This window comes from Bombus flavifrons, chromosome 3 (assembly GCF_040668555.2).
Source record: "Bombus flavifrons isolate JBK064 chromosome 3, iyBomFlav1_principal, whole genome shotgun sequence".
In the NCBI taxonomy this organism is placed as follows: Eukaryota; Metazoa; Arthropoda; class Insecta; order Hymenoptera; family Apidae; genus Bombus; species Bombus flavifrons.
The window spans coordinates 5,123,632-5,144,857 of record NC_138444.1 but is presented as its reverse complement, the minus strand read 5'-3'; the positions used below and the strand labels follow the sequence as shown (position 1 = coordinate 5,144,857).

Below are 21,226 nucleotides of genomic sequence, written 5' to 3'. Positions count from 1 at the left end.
AGTTTTGGCTTTGGATTGAGATAATTTGACCGATCTGATGTTTAGAATGGCGTGATGGCAGAATATTTGATATCGTTGAAAACGAATTATTATTACAGTATTTTAACTTAGATTAAGAGAATGGTACGAAGGAAGAAATAGCGATAACTAGATAGCAGATTTTTACAGAAATTCATATTCTCGTGGATACAATGAAGGACGTATAACTCGGAAGAAGGAAGGTAAATGAAAATTCGTTTTACCTATTAAAAAGTATAACAAGTGAACGCTATACTTTGGACATCTTATTACATTTTTATGCATTTTCTGCAATTTTTGCGTCTTTAAATTTTACATAAATACATAAGAATCCGCAGTCTACTTATACAACAGGCGCATAATATATTCGCGAAAGGTTTCCAAAAGAGTTGAAATACATTCGTAAGTCACTGTACCGTCGCAGGTTACAAGTCGGAGCAACGTCGTCGATGATGGCACGCTGTGATCGCTGTATACCCTTAGAAATTCCGTTCACGTGCAAGATGGCGGCTGTAGTTTGCTCCCGACATGCACCGCCCCTGACTCTGTCTCCCGTTTCATCCCTCATCCTCTCCTTCTTTCACCATCCCTTTCCTATATTCTATCGTCCTTCTTCTTCCCTTCGACGGCCTTGCCCTTTGGAATGACGAGACGACGCGTTTTGTCGCGACGCCTGTGTCGGTTAAGCGTCCCAACAGTTTGTGACGACATGCCCATTACACCGGGTCGTGCTTTTCGCAAAACGGCTCAGGCAGAAAGTACGTAGCACGATGGAATACCCTTGGTGCTTCCCACCACCACCATCAGACAGACCTATTTGCCGGTCTTTGGAAAATAAACGCTCGCGGATACGCCCCTGAATACTAATTTCTTACCCCCGTAGAATCAGCCACGATTACCAGACTAGAACTCACGGTATACACTGCGTTTCGTAACTATGACATTAACGAAAAACTTTCAATTTTTATAAATTTTCTTATATATTTTCATGTACGAAACACCGATTATGTGGTCAGAAGACAGCGGATGTTCATGAATTTGTAAGAAACTCAAGGGCGCCAAAATGCATAGAATGCGCATAATATGCAAAAATATACAAAGTATCCAAAGTATAGTACTTGTCGTAATATTTAGTAAGCAAACTGAATTTTTGCTTGGATTCCACTTCTTTAATCGAGTTTATGAAAATACGAATTTATAGAAACAACCGTAGTCTAGTGGTAAGAAAAGAAACAAACCATCTTTGAAATTGTAATAAGAAATAACTGACACAATAAAATTGGTTCTTTAAAAAGTAAATGTAAAAAGCTTGGTAATTATCAAAGTTTGTGAGGTTTGTTTTATTGTTTAGAAAGCTCTTTATCTAAACTTGATGACGAAATTTATTCCATAAAGGAAACTCTCGTTAAAAAGCAACATACATATTTGTAACACATTTAAGATAACCAAGATTTGCATCGAGACAACAAGTAACAAAATTGACGAAAATTTAATCGGATTTTTATAATTTTAGTCAAATAAAAATGTATTATTTAAATCTTGGAAATTCTATAATTATGTGCTGTAATTGCTATTGAAATAGGTATGCCTCATCGACTATAGTCTAACGTTACATTCACCTGTCTAAGATTCTCCCTGTAATTTTTCTAAATACACAAGCCACGTAATTAAGACACAGATACCTATAAATCAAAAAACTACAGAGATTATCAGATGCATAATTACATCGTGTCAGATTAATGGTAATCATTCAGAAGATTCCTAGTATCGTGGAACACACTGCTCTCCAGCGGCAGTGCAATGACATCTGGATTGATCAATTATTCCTCGTGTAACAGCCACGCAATCAGCATCGATCAAGAAATGCCACACGGGAAATCCGATCTAAGCGAATTGTGTCATATTTGATAACATTTATATATCTTCTCTTTACAGAAGCGTGCTAAATATGTAACTATGATTTATTTTCATAACGGTCGCTGTACAAGTATTGAAAGTCTTCGCGGAAAACGTTAAAACGTTTGCGTTGGAAATGTTATTTGATTCGTGCGTCCATTGGACATTCTCTGGAAAACTTGATCTCTTCGACAAACTGTGAATACAAAAAAATGAATACTGTCCTTATTTGTTTTGTAACGCTCACTGTGTTTCATTTATAACACGCATGATATATTCATAGAAGGGGTTTCTACACGTACTTTCACGAGTCCGCGTATGACTTTGAAAGAGCTGACTCTCAAAGTTCAACCTTCTTCGATTTGGAATTTTTCGCAACGTGAAGTTTTTGATCTTCGACGAACATAAGTTTAATAACCTAAGGGCGGCTAGTTTTGTCAGGTTACCCTAAACGAAACTCGATAGTCCGATTCAGAGTCGAGGTGCCGATCATGTCCCTTGGGAAGATGGTTGCCAGGCCTTCGGGCAAAATTTTACCCTCTGCTCTCTCGGGACAAGTCGAACAACGAGCATTTAGCTAGCTAATACGCGTATTACAGCAGCATTGCTACTTTATGTCCTCGACCATTCTTTGAACCTGTACGATTTCGTCTTTGCATGAAATGAACTCTTTCAGAAATTTCTCTCTTTTAAAACAAATCTGAGACTATGAAAATGAAACGTATAGAGTCTAATGAAAACAAAAATGCTTCGCTCAAAAGTAAGGATGTGCGACAATATTTTTTATATTCACTATATAGCTTCGCGTAATTGTGGAGCGTTTTCGGTACACAAGGCAGGAAGCAAGAAGAAGTCGCGGGTAAGGGAAGCGAGAAGAGAAGAGAGGCAAGAGTCGCGGATGGGTTTTCAAGAAACGTGGTCGATGTTTGCCGCGGTCAAAGTGGTCTCGAGTGGCGTCCATTAGCCGGCCACGCGGTTACGTTCGACCTCTCGATCCCGGTGAGCGCGTGGAAAAGTACACGCTCGAGGAGCAAAGAAAGCCGTGCGTGTGTAAAGAAATACCGTGGAAGACACCTCGATTGCATGGCTACCGGGAGCCGCATGGCAAACATACGGCAAAAGCAACTGCTGCCTGTGTGTGCATATAATATCTCGTACAAGTGGCGTTCTCATCTTTTGCTCGCTTTTTGAAACGTCTCGAGTAACCAGTATGCTGGTTCTAGCTTATATATGAGTATGACGAGATGAAGCTTTTGAACCCTTTCATCGATTGCAAGATCGATTTCTCAGGTTTGAGTTCGTCCGTGAGGTTAATTGTTTTGTAGTTCCATTGCATCGAGTGCATCGATGGATGGATAAATGGATACGTGAAGACTCGCCACGATTAAACTGCAGATGTTTATGCATTTGCGGTGATCATGCATTATGTATTTACGAATCTCGAAGATATAGAAATGAACAGAATTGTACATGATATGCAAGAATATATAAATACACAAAATATTGTGCAATCCGTTACAATATATATTCATGCCAAGAGTTAGAAAAATATCACTACGCAGTTTCCATTTTTTTAGTTGCATTCGTAAAAATATGGAATTGCATAAAGGCCCGCAGTCTAGCTACGACATATGATCGTCGTACATCATCCTCTTTCTCGAATGTCCAATAGAGCGCAACGGCAGGGCACGTAAGCGTCTTAATACACTGGGGTGTTTACGCGAATTCGAAATTCAGGCTGCATAGAGGCGTCGTCCGGGACAATCGGGCTGCGGCGTGTTGCCCTCTCGAGACGCTTTCCATGGGCCACTTTGAATCTAACCAGGCAGCTTCACGCACGGCCGAATGTCATTATGTCGCAGGAGACAATCCCTGCCGGTGGCCCTCGAAGCGTGGAGGCCTTTCCATGTCGAATTTGTTTCCGATTTATTCGGCCGGCCGACGGGAAGAGAGTTCTCGAGGAAGAGCACCCGTGGTCCTGATCATGCGCTCGGTTACACCCTTAAGTACGGTGGCCAATCGAGTGTCCTTTAATACCTCACGAGTGCCCACTTCCCGTTCCCTGCCATCGTTCAGGAAAATTCGAATCATTCCTTCTGTATATAGGACTCTTTAGTGTTCTAAACTAGGTTTTAATGATACTAAGTAATGATTTTAAGTGGTTCTGTATAACGATCTTATGATAATATTTGATTACATATTATAGAATTTCATACTAGGCGATAACATAAATAACATAAAATTGTATACAGTAGAACGTCGTTTATATTTATAACGCATTTCGTTTATATGAAAGACAAAGTACAATGCCTATGGTAACTCCATAAACCACTAACAATAAGCGTTAACTCTTAATTGATACTATTAGTGAAAATTAACCCACGGTAAATTTAAAGTCTGATGAAATATGATGAAAATGTAATTCTATTGCTATTGTATTAGATATTTAATCATTATGTAACAGAAAAAGATGAAAAGGTTCATTCGGAGAGTGTGAAACAAGATGATAGAAAAGTTTCGGTGTGTTTTAGGATATATTTACAAGTTTTGGCTGCTTTGTTACACGGTTACGCGAACATACACGCGTAATAAACTCTATTTTCATAAGCCGTTGCTATACCGAGGCTAGCCATAATTTCATAACAATAGTTCCATGCTAAATTTCCTCCACATGGGGAAAATCGCGTTCAGCAATGTCGCTGCGCGAAACTGCGTGCATTATCTTACAGTCACCAATTTCATCAGCCGCATAATTCGCCTGTGAAACGTTATTGCGCTACACTCGTCGCAAGGAAGTAACAAATGCTTTGCATTTCTGTTTTAAATTGCATTTTATTTCGAAGTACGTCGTCAAATAAGAACGAACATTCCGGCTTTCAAATAATTTCAATAATTTCCAGTTAACTCTAGCCTGATAAAAGTTGCAGATAAAATATTTCATTAAAACACATTTCAAGGTCACAGACATCCCGCAACTAACATAATTATCACTTATCAATTCCAAATATTCCACGTGCAATCGCTTCATACGCTACATATCATAAAACATGAGTCTCCTTTTCGAGCGGCACGATGTTATACAACAAAATCTAATAACATTTTCAAGCCTCATTATCGGTCGCTAATAACCGCATATGTACAGTTCACGCGACGTTGTAACGTAGAAAGAAAAAATACACCAAATTTTTCCGGTACAAAAAACACCATAGCTTACATATACACGTACGTGTAACACTTGATCGAATGGAAAAATGGAAAGTTGCGCCCGCTTTAGAGGGTGCATTAACGCGACGATAATAGGCGGTGCAAAGGTTTCCCGAATTTGAAAACCGGGCTGCGTGCGGACTGCCCCCGTGCATCCTGTGTTAAAAGTTCTACACAGGATACACGGCAACGCATCGTCGTGTCGACAAATGCGCGTTTCGAATTGAACGCAGCTATTGATTGATTCGCGCGATCCAACGCCGGCTGCAGATAAATAAACGGCGTCGATACCGCGGCTCGCTTCGTACTCCCAGCACAGAAAATAGCCGAATTCTCGCAAAACACGACGCCGTTTCATAATGCGAATGTCGCTGGAAAATATTTGCTAACAGCGGCTTGGTGTATAGCAGTGTCTGCCCGCGTTCAGATTTCCCAGAATTTCCACGATTCCATTCGGCCAGATCAAACCAGTTAATTTCGTTATAGTTTCATCGATTTTGAATGCCCCAAATGATTCTGTTGTTTTATTTGTTTCATATTTTATTTTATTTTACTTTTTCCCGTGTTTTCGGTATATAGTAAGATGCGAAGCTGAACGTGGTATTTAAATGGAATTTTTATAGAAAGAAAATAACGATTTTCGAATCGTTTTACTTTTGTAGGAATGTCGCATTAAAATACCACATGATAAGGTGCGAAACTTATACGAAAATAAAGCATGAAATGTATGTTTCTTTAAACACAAGTCTAGCCTGAAAAGTACAAAATTTGATTCGTTACTAGAGCTAACTTTCACGATCAACTATAATACAAATCGTATATTGTTCCTCCTCTTTCGACGCAAATCTAACAAAACAAATTTTCGCTTAGTCCGGCAATCTGAAATGAACAAAAATCGCGATGAAATCCACGGGGTGAAATTATTTCGAGACGAACGAGCGATAATAAAGTAGTTTGCAACAGTGCTGGGTAGGTTCCTTGAAATGTTTTTCAAGCCATTGTCGCGACGTTTGGTGTATTTGTATCTCGCGACGAAGAAATATTCTGCGGATGCAGCTGTTGTCGCCGCGGGGTTCCCGACTTTCGCTGGCAATTCTATCGGAAGTCCGGAACGATTCAATTGTTCGGAGGTATCGAGGCAACGAAAATCATTCTGGAGGAAAAATAATTGCGCGAGATGGGAACGTTAATGCCCGTAAGCGACAAAAGCAGTCACGGCACGCGTGAACACCACAGCTCAACGCGTCCAATTAACAATATTGTGATTTGATGGCAACGTTCAGTGCAAACGTGATAGATTATGTAACAGTAACAGTCGCTGAATACTCCCTGTGACTTCCTTTCATATGCTACTTCAAACTCGCGTCTTGTATATTGCATCAATTTAAAATTCTTATTGCAATATACTGTGTTGAGAAAGAAAGAGTAAAATCTCATTCGAAATATATTAAAAAATGAAGTAATATCGCTTCCAAAGCTTATGTTTGCTATTGTAGAAAGAACGAAACACAAGATATTAAGAATTTTACTTTTCGCAATATCTTTGTTCACAGTGCCGATTAGTATTTCGAACGTAATCCAAAATCCTTCAATAATAAACTAATTATGAAACACCCAATAACAGAATAATTAATAAAATAATCTTTCCAAAACCTTCAACATCCACCGTCGTCTAACCGGAAGTAACTTTTCATCTCTCCAAAAACTCACACCTCACTTTCAAGAACCCACATCCGACCAGAAAATACCAAATGTTTAACCGCCACCCTCTTTCCGCTGTATTCTTCCATCTCGCCCTAGCCATTTACCTTCTCACCGCTCAATTTTCGTTTCATCATTCATCATTAAAAATACGATTCTTTTGTAAAACGTTCGGCGTGTCGCCTCTCGTACACCGGAAACGCGCAAATAGCCAGATAAACATCTTCGCTCTCGATTCCTGAATCACGATCTATTTGTCAATTGCCCAGTGGGTCGATCCTAAAAATACATTGCAGGACAGCCAATTTTGACAATGGCGGCTATAAATGGATTATTAGGCGTTGGAATCGCGCAACACCTGACACGAAGGGAAGGCCAGACCGAGTTCACGCCATAGCATTCCAAAGGCTTTTGGTTCGTGCAGCCAACCGCCAGGGAGTTCCCATTTTACGCGTCCTGTTCGCCGCTCGAAGGATCGACTAATATTTTACCTGCGTGCCGCGGGACAAAAGTGTTGACCGAGGCCCTTCGCATTCATTCGGTCGTGTCTCATGGGAAAGTGGCTCGCGATATTTCGTAATGAGCAGACTGCGGATTTTTATACGTTTATGGAAAATTGGAAAGCATAAAGGTGCACAGAATATATATAAATAATAGGATAAAATATAGAAAATGTGCAAGATATAGTACTTTCTATAATATTTAGGAGATGACAATTTTCTTAATTATATTAATAAGGATATGAATTCGCATAAATATTCGCAGTCTATTAAGGTGCAACAATTAATCAATTGGTTTTCTCTTTTTACATAGAAATTGAACCGTAATCACGTATCCAAGCCAAAAAGTTTAGAAAACGAAAAGTGAGGCCGGTCAGTTTAGTTACTGAAAGGCTCATATAACCTTTGCTACAAATTTCTCTTAAGGGAACCTCCATCTATGACAGTTAATTAATGGGTAACCAATTTTCCCACCCCCAATTAACGTAATCAAAAAGCCTCATAATCGACAAGCAACACGATCAAACCAACTACGTACTTCGATTAATTCAAAGGCTACTCCATAATGATAACACAATACCGCCTCTTCCGACGAGGGAAGCGGAAAGCATCCTTGGCGTCAGTGGTCCGATGCATAGGCGATCCTAATCCACGCAGCCGCAAATCCATTTGCAGAGTAACAACTATCGAGGTAACAAGATCACCGGCCGATTCTGCTCTACTGTACCTTCATCATCTATGATCGAACTCTGTCTGCATACATACCTGCGTATATGTGTAGGTATCTGTGTACATAGGTCTATATGTATACAACGTACTATCAAAATCATAGTCGCGAAAACGATGACTCCTTGTGTAGAAATAAATCGAAAAGTGTAACGTTTCTTCGTGCCACCTTTTTCAAAGCAACAAATTCTTAAAGTTCAATGATTCTAAAATTCCGAGAAAAATTGCTTAACGTGACCCGAATATTCTTCTCCGATTCAAATACCTAACCCTATCTTAGCCTTCCAAACAAATTTTCAAATTCCATTTTCTCCAGAACGGAGCGTCCTCTAAAGGAATCTTATTCTAAATTTCCCACTGTTTCTTACGTTAAGATTCACGCATCAATCCCAGTTGCAGCCTGATTTTGGAATCACTCAATACGTATTTGTGCGCGCGCGTATATGCATATGTATACAGGTGTGCGTGTATTCTACTCCGTGTGCATACGTGTACCACGGTGCATCCGGTGTGTATGACACGGGTCGCATCGTAGCCAGTTTCACCACATGCATACGCTCTAGCTCCGGCTGCATCATCGGTTATGTGCATGTATATGCATGACGCGTTGCAAGCGTGTAGCAAACAACGCGAACGGACGCGGTCGATCCGGCAATCTGATCTAAATACGTCCGGCGACGATACGCATCGCGAACCTACGCTGATTTCCATCCGATTTTCCTACTTTTTATCTCATACTCGCGATCTTTCTATCGATTTTTAAAAGGTTGAGCTGTTGGCTGAAAGACGTGAAAATGGAGCAGGTTTGACAGTTGTCTTCCTGTTTGTCGAGGAATCGGGGAAGCGCGGCATGAGAAGAATTTGTGGAAGTTTCTGAATTTTTGCGGTTAGGTATTATCGATGGTGGGATTGTATAAAGCGAGAATTTGAATTCATAAATACATATTGGGATATTTATGAGAAATGAAATGGCGAATCACATGAGAAATTATTAGAACTTCTAACAATTATTGCTTTATGTGTGACCTTACACTGTACGGAATTTATATAGTCGATATTGTATATAATATTATGAGATTCATATCTACACGAATATAATTATGAAAATTGCACCTAAATAAAGAATTGTTTTTATCTATCAAATATTATAACGAATGCTATCGTTTGCATAGCGACAATGAGTCATTCAATGCTGACATTTTATATTATATTTTATGACAAAATATGTCTGCAGTTTCTTTTGATAAGGTAAATACACAAATTTCTATATACAGCATTTTAATAAATAATTTGTTTCGTATAAAAATGACATCTCAGGATTAGACAATATTTTAAACACTTGGTTCGTGTTTCACTAACGTTGTCTAATCTTATCGCAAATAATGCTGAATAAATCTTCCCTAATGAGGAAGACATTAGTTCTAAGCTGTTGTTTGAAAATCTATAAGATAATCTGTTTTCCTTGAATGGTTCTTAACTGTTTCACTCACAATGGATCTGATCGTTATGCGAGGTGCATCGTGCACGTTCGATGGAGTAGTAGATGTATAACATTTTACAAGCCGATTTCCTTTTCAACGTTAAATAACGTGTAATTCTGGTAAATAATTCGTTAAATATTCGTTTATGAGGGATTCGTTAAATTTTCATTATAACATTGAAATGTTTACGTGACAATATCAGGCAGTACTTCAGTATTCTAATTTTTCTGCGAGTTCTTTGCCAGCAACAATACAAGATTTACCAGTTCCTGTGACAAAGTGTTCCATTGTCTCTCGATTCATCAAATGAAACCTTAAACGATCGTATTGCGAGCGACAACCTAATCCTCAATAGTACACTGGCACAGAGGCGGGAAGCCCCGCGATGGAAACGAAAGCAATTTGTTAAATATTGCTTCCGACGATGACAAACGATACGGACACGGGACAGGATGTTGTTCGTTTCTCCAAGATTCTGAAAATATTTCAACGTGGATGAATCTCAGTAACTCGGAATTTCGACTATATAGTAGTTACACATCCCTTAAAATATCGTTAATAATAGTGATTCAAACGATATTAGCAATTTTTTAAAGAAATAATCTTTCTTCGGAGGAATGTTTTTCTGAAAAATAATTAACAATTCTGTATTAACAATTCGGTACGAAAAATTGGAAAAATTCGATTAATGGCAAATATTTATGTGGTTTCATGTGGTTTTATATATAGGTTTGTGAATTTCAAGCTTTTCACCATTTGGTCAAATACTATTATATAATAGGTTGAACTTTATAATTTTTGAAAAAGATTGATCTGTTTAAAACTTGTTAAAAAATCTTTTATAGAAGAGAAATTAAAACAGCGGTTAACGATAAGACGTCAAATACAAATCTTCGGAACGTGCTTTGTAAGTTATGATACAATAATATAGGCAAGACAACATTTCAGATAGAAAAATTAATTGAAAGTTTCTAGACTTTAGACATATTTTACCTTCTATCGTTAAATTTGGGAGAATTATAACTTTACGTAGCAGTTATACATCAGGTAATACCTTTCCTTCAAAATTTTTACTTTGTTCTTAAGTTTCCACTAAACTAAAATTTGACGTTGGTCATGTGAAAATTCTTCCTTGTATCCATTTCGAACTAGTTCTTTACGTTCCCAGAAGATTCTATACCACGAACAGGGTGTTAGAAAAACAGTCAGACGCGTTTGCTTGCTGAAAAGCCCATTGTAACTATGCAAACGTTGCTCTGGTTTGTTGTTCCAAACCCACTAAGCGAACTATCGTTTCGAGTTTTCGAATATTTAACAAATAATGACGTAGCGTAACGCTGACCATAAAACGAAATCACGAACCGGGAGACAGATGGAAAAGAAATGCGGTTTTCTGAATGCTTCTTTGTTCAGCGCGATAGATCGAAATCGTGTCGTATAGCCTTATACATTGTTAGAGATATTTTAGAAATATTTTTCTTCACTATTGTTATTTGTATTATATTTTTAAAAAATAATATGTAATATATTTATTATATATTATAATACTCCTGGCATTAAAATCTTCTCCTATTATTACTATAAGCGAAAAAATATTTTCCTTTTTCCCTGATTTGACCATTCATCCCCTCAGCCTCTCAATTTTTTCAATCAGATCCCCCTGCACGAATATTATAATCCTCGATTTTGAAGATATCGTATCCTTGGACAGGTTGCTGAAATTCTTTTCTCAATGATTTAATAAGAAGATTTAAATAATATTTAAGGCTACACTGATGTAACGTTCAATTTCTTCTCATTTATATTTAGCGTATCTCTCGATTATTATTTTAATCGATACCGGCATTCGTATTATTAATTTCTCTATCGTATTTGTTGTTATTTCATTCTAAATTTCGATTCGAATTTTAGACAAACTTCTTCTAGCTTTGCATATAAATTTCGAATATTCCAAGTACATTTGAATATTATCATAAAATATGGTAAATAGGATATTGTTAAAGTTTTACAAATTTTGTAGAATCGTCGAAGCGTTTGAATTCGATTTCCCGTGAAAATTCAAATGGCAGCTGAGATTCATATTTAGCACGTCGAGAACGCCGCAGCTCGGTTAATTACGAATTTTAACGCTGTATCTTGAACACGATTCCGTCGGCTAAATTGTTCGCAAAACTTTTAATAGCGAACCGTTAAAATCAAAAACTCGGCTAAAAGCTGCACCGAACAAAATGATTATATTCTTGAAAGCACGCTTTAAGCACGGCCTAATATTATCGTCGCATTATCATTACCAAACACCTGCAAAATAGCATCGATTTTTATCGATTTTAAACCCGATTATAACTACTTAACGTGCATTATAATAATAAATCCTTTTTATAAAATTTCATATAAAAATATAAAGAAAATTAAAAAATATCTCCTTTATTTTTGTCTCGTAGGTATACCGATATAGATTCACGTTCGAATCTCAAATGCAATTTTCGTAAATATTTCATGATTTTTAATAGAAATTTTATATTATATTATTTTAATAAACTTGGAATAAAAATTTCATATCATATTATTTAGTTTAATAATTCAAAATTTTTAATGAACATTTCAGTGAATTTACAACATACACATTTATATTTTTGATTTGAATTTTTGCAAGGTATATTTGCAATTTGCTTACATTCTATTTTCAATTAAAAATTCGAAATATAATATGTACATAATAAAAACTTTGATATATGTAATATTTTTTACAAAATATAATACTAATAATTCGTCATCTTACTCGTATTATACCATGAAAATCGTAAACCAGGTCTTTGTTAAGTGTTCCACTTATGATATTTTACATTCGAGTATATTATTAGATAAGACAGGTTTTTAGCAAATCGTTTCGAACATCGCTTCTGTCTTATTTGTATGTTAAAACATTTTGTCATATGATTTTCGCGTCCCCTTATCGAACTTAAAGCACATATACGATTATCTAAAAAAGTTACGTTGCAATAATTGAAAGTATAATGTGCAATAAGCAAATGAACGATCGACTAGTAATCACCGTGCACAAGTATACATAGATATACTAAGCACATCGACGCACTTTATGGTTTAAGTGAATGTAAATAATATTTATCTATTCCATTTGTGTCGTTCTGCAACCTAAAAAATTGAAGCGATGATTCGAAGAAAAAACTGATTGATAAAACAAGAGTTCATGAAGTATGTCACAGCTTGAATTATTCTACGATACAAGTGAAAGAAAAAAGTAGTAGTAGAGAAGACATTAGTCGAAAGATAAATATAATAAATTATTTTTAATAATAATATCTGGAATTTTTTATTTTTCAAAATGTCCAAGTAGTCGGTAATACTGTGTTATCGTGAAAATTTGTTATTTCAGGTATACTTTATTCGAAATTATTTAAAAGACACGTTATTCCTTGGAGTTTTCGATCCTCAAATGAAGCTAATGGTAAAAGAAGTACTAAACACGTTTCAGTCGAGTCAACATCAAAACGCATATACGAAACGTTCTGCATAATTAATCGTTAAATCGTTAAATAGCTTCAAAGTGTATTGAATCGTGTGCTGGATGTTGTTTTCTGACGGGAACGAATCATCGATGATTTTAAGCCGCCACCGATAGAAATGCCTCGAAAAACAAACCGCGTGCAATCCCGCTCTTAACACGAATACCTTCGTTATTTTTCCCGCCTTTTTCTCAAACGGGTTCCGTGACACGCAGAAAAATGCGAAAAGTTGACACAAACATTCCGTGTACATTTGTGCTCCGATGGAAAATCTTGAGTGGCCAATGTGGCTATGCACTTTACTTGTCGTAACAACAAACGCTTCTATCGTGGCCATTTAGTCGATGCACGTAAGAACACGATAAGGATTCACGGATATTCTCGTGTGTTGAAGGATTTGCAACGCTGTTAGTTTTCCAACGCGTGTTCGAAATATGTAAATGCTTCCGAGATGCTGGAACAAGATTAAAAACATGAAGTGTCTGGTAATTAGGAATAATTCTTTTGAAATAACAGTGTTTTTATTCTATTAGTGAATAATTATATTCGATATTTCTGGATTAATTTATCGTAACATGATTTTAATCCTATCAAACCCAAAGCCGCGTATACACGTCTATTATTAATTATTTTATACTCAGGTATAATTATTATCAAGAATTATGACTGAAAGCAACTTTGCTCCTGGTAATTATGGTCATCACTCGTATTCACTTAATATCATTTTTTTGTTTATTGGATAGTGAATAACGTTCAATGATATCATATCGTATAATTCACGTAGTTATTAGTATTTTTATTCTTATCCTCATTTCGATTGTATTGCTTTTAAAGAGTTTACATTAACCGATAAAAGATTTGTTTTAGTAAATAAACATTTGTTTAGTTGACAACGATTTAACACGTGATTTCAGTAACCGATCTATTGCATTGTAAAAACCGATAACTTTATATTGAGAGAGAAAGAGAGAGAGAGAGAGAAAGAAAGAGAGAGAGATTTATCATTTGTGTAAAGATAATTATATTCCTGCATTTGTTTGAAATAGGTAAATGCATAGTTAGATTATACTCATTAGCCAAAGTTCACTGAATTCATAGTTCAAATCATTATGCGTGATATCTTCAATCTTCTAATGCACTATACATATTATCTATGTCAAGATATTTGTACGCTTCTTATATATTATTATGCTTACTGCTTGTGCTTTGTTTTCAAATCTTTTATTTTGTCTTAAACACAAAATAGAACAACAAAACTTTGCAACATTTTTGGTCACAGCACTCGTTCATAACAAGTATATCTCTTTCCCGCCGAATTAAACTGGAATCAATTTAACTTTCTTACAAAGGAAAGAAAATTCTTCACACTACTTGATTCAAATTTCTCAAATGTTCTCTTGCGTTAGCGAAATTCAAATTTGAAATTTGTTTTAACGGACACTTGTTTCCTCCTAAAAAAGTTATCAACCTAGGACCTTAACCATACAGTCCTGTACAAATTTCCTTTCTTGTTTAGAACTAAAAATTGTCCAATCGCGTTGAAAATGCGGCAGGTGAAGAATAAAATGAATCGAGAATTCATGGGAACAAAAACTTTATTCAGCTTCAATTGCATCGAGATGCGGCAGTTCCGCGCTGAGAATCAAGAGAGACAGATCGACCACGTATCTGTGTTACTTAAGATAATCTTTAAAAAACCGTCTATATTTCTTTCCATTTAGTCATTTGCCATTTTTCATTTACGAACGAATCGTAAGAACCGCGATCTATCTGTCTATCATGGTTCGTGTTCGTGTATGTTCAATTTATATTTATTCGCGTCTGCATGTGTTTGTGTTTGTTTGTATGTTAATTGTGATACATCTCAATTATACGTAGGCACGTATATATAGGTACATATACATACATACAGAAGGGGCGAGAAGTTGCACAGAATAATATTCTTCATATATCGTGTATATCGTTCGAGACGATATATGGATTATAATAAAGACGAGACTATCGGTAAACCTTCGAACGTTCGTATATTACACTTTGAACAGGCGGGTCTGCTTTTCAGTCTGATGTAATGCCCCACATTGGAATTTCATAGTTACGCAAAAACATATGAAATTACGTATAGAGACACATTATCTTCTATTTTGCGGCATCCTCCTTCTATTTACACAAATTCCTTAGTTCCCAAGCTAGAATTCCACTATCAACGCAAATATTCATAATTAATGGACGTTCGTTATTATCCTTGCATTTTGAGAAGTTTTTTGATAATTTTACCCTCTATGACAATGAACTCTAGCTTAACGAGAAGATTTTAAGAGTGGAAGTGAAATTTATGCAACGTTTAAATTAAATATTTGATTTAAAAATACTTTTATAATTAATCGCGGCGTTTACCATAAATACCACGTAGTTTTATATCGACTGATAAAAATATATGACCAACATACTCATTAATTTAATAAAAAGAATTCAGGTCTCACAATTTTACAGAAAAGATGAGAAGTGCTGAAACTTTTGAGTGACTTTAACGCATATCTATAAGGAAGTAAATACGATATCTTTTAATCGTCCATCTTGATGTTCATTCGCGAATAATGGAATTCTAAGCTCAAAATCTCCGACTACACGTATTCTTATACATTTATATTTATATAGTACACATAGACTCTCCCCTAACACGTGTTGCACGATACGTGGATTCAAGTACCGGACTCGAACTGAAAGATACATCGTGATTCGTACCGGAAGCGACGGGACATCAGTTCGAACAGCCAATTAATGGAGAAGTGGGAAATTCGTTCGTTTTATCCAAAAATACGCGAAAATAACATATTGCGCCGCATACTTCCAAGTAAACAAAAACGGCCATACGTATATTTACAAAGACAATTAGATAAATATTAATCTAATTACAAGGTGAAGGATCGAATTGGCATAGTCGAAGGAACAAAAACAATTACGCAATTTGGCACGACTAGTTAGCACCAGCTTAGTTTAGCGATGCACATTGGACCAAAATCGAAATTTCATGGCTTAGATTCTTGGAGCATAGAATTAAAATAATTTTAGATCTTTATACTAACTAATTTCATGCTCTAAAAATAAATTGGATTTACTCGAGTCCAGAATCTTAAAATATATAACATACTTGGGTGAAATAATTCCAAATTTTTCTACTATTGACTCTTGTACGTTGAAAAGATATTGGAGTAGGGATTTTTTAATGAAGTTTATTATCACACTCGACACTCGAGAGTTGAATAACGATATAACTTTAAAATCAGACAATTCAAAATTTGATTAATCCTGTAAATTTTTGTTCTCGGGATTAAATATCTTTAATTATTGCTTCTTTATAGATAACTAAAATTTATCCTACATACTAAAATGATTAATTTTCTATCCTTTGGTTTATTTTTAACTTATCAAAATTTATTAATACAAAGATCGTTAAATTTATTGGAAAATCGCCCTAAAGAATCTGTAAACTAAAGATTATTACTAAATTATGGATTTTTATTCATTTATGCAAAATTTTAAAGTGCAAAAATATAAATAATACATTAATACACAAAAATATACAATGTATCGAAAATAAAAATATAATTTTAGTTCATATTTTAAATTTTCTAATATTTTCTAATTTTTTATGTATAAAACAGATATCTATTTCAGTTCTATACTTCTTGTACAGCAGAACTTTGATTATTCGAACATCACGACTAATGAAAAATTTAGGAATGGTCCCTGACAACAAAAATTGCAAAAATATCAACATTCATAAAATAATTACTAAAGTAAAAACATAATCGTAATCAAATAAATAATTCTCCCTGATATGAAAATAAAGTTATTCGATTATGCGAACAGTATAAATTAACAGTGCGTTAAAGTAATCAAGGCGCTGCTGTACTCGTGAAAATAACGAACTTGAATAAAAATCCACAATTCACAGTCCACAACCGTTCCCTTTCTTGTATCATCTAGTTAAATTTTATTCTAAATTTCGTTCGTGGACCACTGTGCCTCAAACCTTCCCAAATACCAACCCTCCAAACGATATAAAAAAAGGCCAAAAGCCGTCCATCAAAAGAATTCCCGACCTCTTATCCATCACCTCTTTATCCACCTCTACACGTCGCTTACTCCCAGCATCGTTCACCTTCACAATCCTCCAACCACCTCGAACAGTCTGCGATTAGTCTCGAACCAGAAAGTACTCGAGTAATAAACGCGAAATCTTCCATTAAACGTTGGACCCATTGCTGGAGGTCGCCGGCACGTAATAATTCCTCGCTTGCAGATGGCTCTGAATATGAAGTCCCGAAATCTGCCCACTCTGAATGCCCTGATTGGACCAGTGACCAGCCGTCGAGATGACCTTAGCCTCAGGACTGGCCGACGGCGTGTTGGGCGACGGCAGAGTATTTGTCTCAGCCACAACATCCACATCAACATCCTCCTCATCCTGATCAGGCTCCTGAAGATCATGTAACTCATCCTCACTGCAACTAAACCTCCTTGCCTTCTGTGGCCTGAGATCGGACTCTATCTGATGCTGGTCATCAGGCGCAAGGAGACTCGCGACGTCGAACTGTCTCTTCCTCGAAGGTTGAAAAGTCGATGACTGCCTCAGAGTTTGACTCTGGAACGTTTGTTGCTGTTGTTGTTGCTGTTGATGGTGTGGATGATGGTGATGCGGCGTCCAGATTCCCGGCATGGGCTGAGAAGCCACTGGGGGTCCTAAAGTAGCTGGAGGAGGTGGTGTGGCTGGTAACGGAGGTGGGCTTGGACTATCTGGCTCCTCGTCGACGGCTAGACCCATGTGCCTTCTCACCTTCCTCTGAGCCTTGCGTCTCCTGAAATCTCCCCGTCGAAAGTCTTCTAGATTCGCTGGATGTATGGCCCAATAATGACCTTTTCCATTAGCACTTCTTCCTGATTTAACGAAACAGTCGTTCAGTGACAAATTGTGTCTTATTGAGTTCCTCCAGCCTGGTCCTCGTGTTCTAAAGTAAGGATAGTGTTCTAATATATGTTGGTAGATGTCCGATAGTACGAGTTTCTTCTCTGGCGAAGACAAGATCGCCATGGCGATAAGGCCAATGTAACTATGTTGAGGTTTGGGCTCTTCCGGTATACGCTGATGATGAGGATGAAGAAGAGCCATGGACAGAGCTAACCGACTGGGATATCCGGCAGCAGCCGCTGCAGCCGGATATAATGGTAGCGGCGCAGGAAACCCTGGACCCATCCCTAGATGTGTTGGAGCACTGGATGGAGGATGCCCCACGCCTGGATGTTGGGGATGCAGCTGCTGAGCCAGCCTCAGTCTCTCAGCCATTGCGTAATGGTACAATTGAAGTCTATAGTGTTCCAGTCCAGGTAAGAAGCCTGTCATGGGGTTGCCCAGACCGACGGCTAGAGGCTCCTTGGCCGGCGGTGGGCTCTCGTTGCTGCACATGGTCGTTTCTTGAGAAACCAATTATCTAGGATTCTAGATCACTACCACAATCATGAAACTTCACAGTCTTCATTCAGTGTCTTAATAACAATTCATATGTCGATAACGGGAATTCTTATGAAATATCTTTACATTTAATAGGTATCACTGGTACGATAGTTCGTAATGTCGCAAGCACGAATGAATTTTGAGCTTGAGTTCGACGAAGCACAGTGGTATTGGAGCAAGTGAAAAACGAAATTAGAGATCGGTACGGAGTGTGGATCGATCGCGGCCGATGTTTTCCATAGGTTTTCAGGCTGTTTGTCACGATGCGCTCCGAGCGACCGACTGGTCATGATTTACGATTCGGCCGTCTGCCAGGAGAGCACCGATGGCTTCTCCCCACTAGGTGCTGGGGGAGAGACGACAAGCTCCGCCCGTTTACCCGGAATAGAGTGCGGGCTTTGTATGCCGAGACCTGAACCCGTGAAACGATCCTCCGACCAATAAGCACAGAGAGGACGGTCGAAGATGGAACCCTCTGCCATCCCGCCACACCTACCACCATGGATATTGATCCTGAGCTTCGTATCTGTTGCGGGAGCGGCGGCGCGACTCGCCGATGCTGCCCGGTTCTCTTATCTTTCGATACGAAGCTCGATATCATTGCCGGCGATCGAAGTCCAGCTGGAGAGACGAGACGATGTGTTTTGAGTAGCAAAGGACCCAAGTGTGGGGTAAGTATACTTCCGGTTATTACACTGTCTTCCTTTGTTCCTTATTACATATCGCCGTTCTGACTGCTGGCACTCTTGACACGAAATTCACTCAAGACAGCCGTCAAGATTTATTTGATATTATTATGATCCAAAAAAAAGAAAGAATTTCAACAAGAACCACGCATATTATTTCATTGATAAAGTCGTAAGTTGGAATAATGTCTTGTTAATGATAAAAGAAGAAAGAAAGCAACTATAATTAGCTTCATAGCGACATGATTAATTCATGTAATAGATATTGTAGCCAGTACTGTACCATGAATATTTTACACATTTTAGCGTACTGTACGCGTTCCCTGCAATTTTGCGATTTTAAATTTTTCATAAATTCGTAAAAATCCGCGATCTAGTTACGACATATTGTGCGGATGAGCAGCGAAGTTTTGTTGTACGATTATGTCGTAGGAAAAGGTTTCTGTTTGGATGAAATTATGTGAGTGACTGGTATTGTGATAGATTTTTACTATACAAGGAATTTAGGTTATAGCATGGAACTAATGTACGATGTGATTCTATCGTTATTGCGAATTAAAGAAAACTTCAGGTGTAAAACAAATATAATTGCTTCAACTAAGTTCATAAAAATGTGAATTTGTATAAATTTCCACAGTCTAATTATAATTTTCGACTTGTCGAAATTTTTCAACTTTCTACATTTGCTATGAAAAACTACCGAATATTATCGTAATTATAATCAGCTACATGAAATTGTAATAAATGTTTTTATATGGTTCTTAAAACTGTAGTAGAAACTAAGATAGTTTCTAAACCAAGAACATTTCTTATAGGTACGGAAGTACCTATCTGTTCAGAAACACTTTCTTCCTTTCACACGTTGTTACTTCCGTTCCTTTAAAACGGATCTGAACACGTAACATTCTTTACTTATGTATTAATCTTCATACTCAACTAGGGAGTGTTTCATTATATAATTCTTACTAATGGCAAAGGTACTTTTTTCTTTCCTCCGTAACTGTAACAAAAAGTCGAGTCTGTAAGTAATCACTCGAAGTTGATTTTGCTGCGTAATATTGTAATAATATATTTGCACCATGTAATATTAATGTAAGTTAACAAATGAATTGCGAAAATATTAAATAATAAACAGTAATAATTATAGTAAATAAGCTGTTGCGAATGAGTATATGACGACTGCACTGTAGACTTCTATTTCTGTTATTTCATGTTCATTACGAAGACATTTGATAAATACAATTATGATTACATAATTTGTTTCGTATCTAAGTGAAAAACTGATAGATCTAAAATTTGATGAATACGATTACGTATGTGTTTCCTATACATAATGTTAGTTAAAATTTTTTTAGGTATCACTTTTGGAATATAAAGCGAAGAATCTATTTGGATAATAACTTTTCACACCACTGTACGTAGAGATAACAACGATTCCATATTATATGAAATGTATTTGTATATTTATGATTGCTGAATATCCGAGAGGGTACCTACTTGTATACCGTACGTACTCTTTGTGACCAACAAATTTTAATCGATTCCCGTATTCCCAGCAGAGAAATTATTGCTTCATAACTTCGACCAAACTTCCAACTTCCAAATCACCTATTTAGTCACTGTGTTAGGTACCTAATTCAAAAAGGGGAGGACCACTTTTCAGAATTCCCTCCACTTACCCGTAGCAACGAACACGGTCCCTCATTCATAGGGTGCTTTTCGTCTTTACATACGAACGCTACAACAAAAGACACAAAACTAGAGAAAGAGAAAGAGAAAGAGAAAGAGAGAGAGAGAGAGAAAGAGAAAAAGAGCGAGGCGCAGAAAGAGAGAGAAAAATGAACCGGTACGCGCATTTATATGGAGGCGCCGCCCTGCAACTATTTGTAAGCATCCGCCATGCTGGTTTCATATCTGCCGTTTCGGCTTGCACAAAAACACTATTTTTCACGAGCGGCCCAGCTGCAATATGGCGCGT

The 21,226-nt window shown here is 37.0% G+C and overlaps 1 protein-coding gene across 1 annotated transcript; it reads right to left on the bottom strand.

Moving 5' to 3' along the window:
* Positions 1-16,823: 16,823 nt before the first annotated feature.
* Positions 16,824-18,854, bottom strand: fd102C (forkhead domain 102C). Its single transcript, XM_069109645.1, has one exon. It carries the CDS (start codon positions 18,512-18,514, stop codon positions 17,297-17,299), a length of 1,218 nt encoding a protein of 405 aa, XP_068965746.1. The 5' UTR covers positions 18,515-18,854; the 3' UTR covers positions 16,824-17,296.
* Between the last annotated feature and the right edge of the window lie 2,372 nt (positions 18,855-21,226).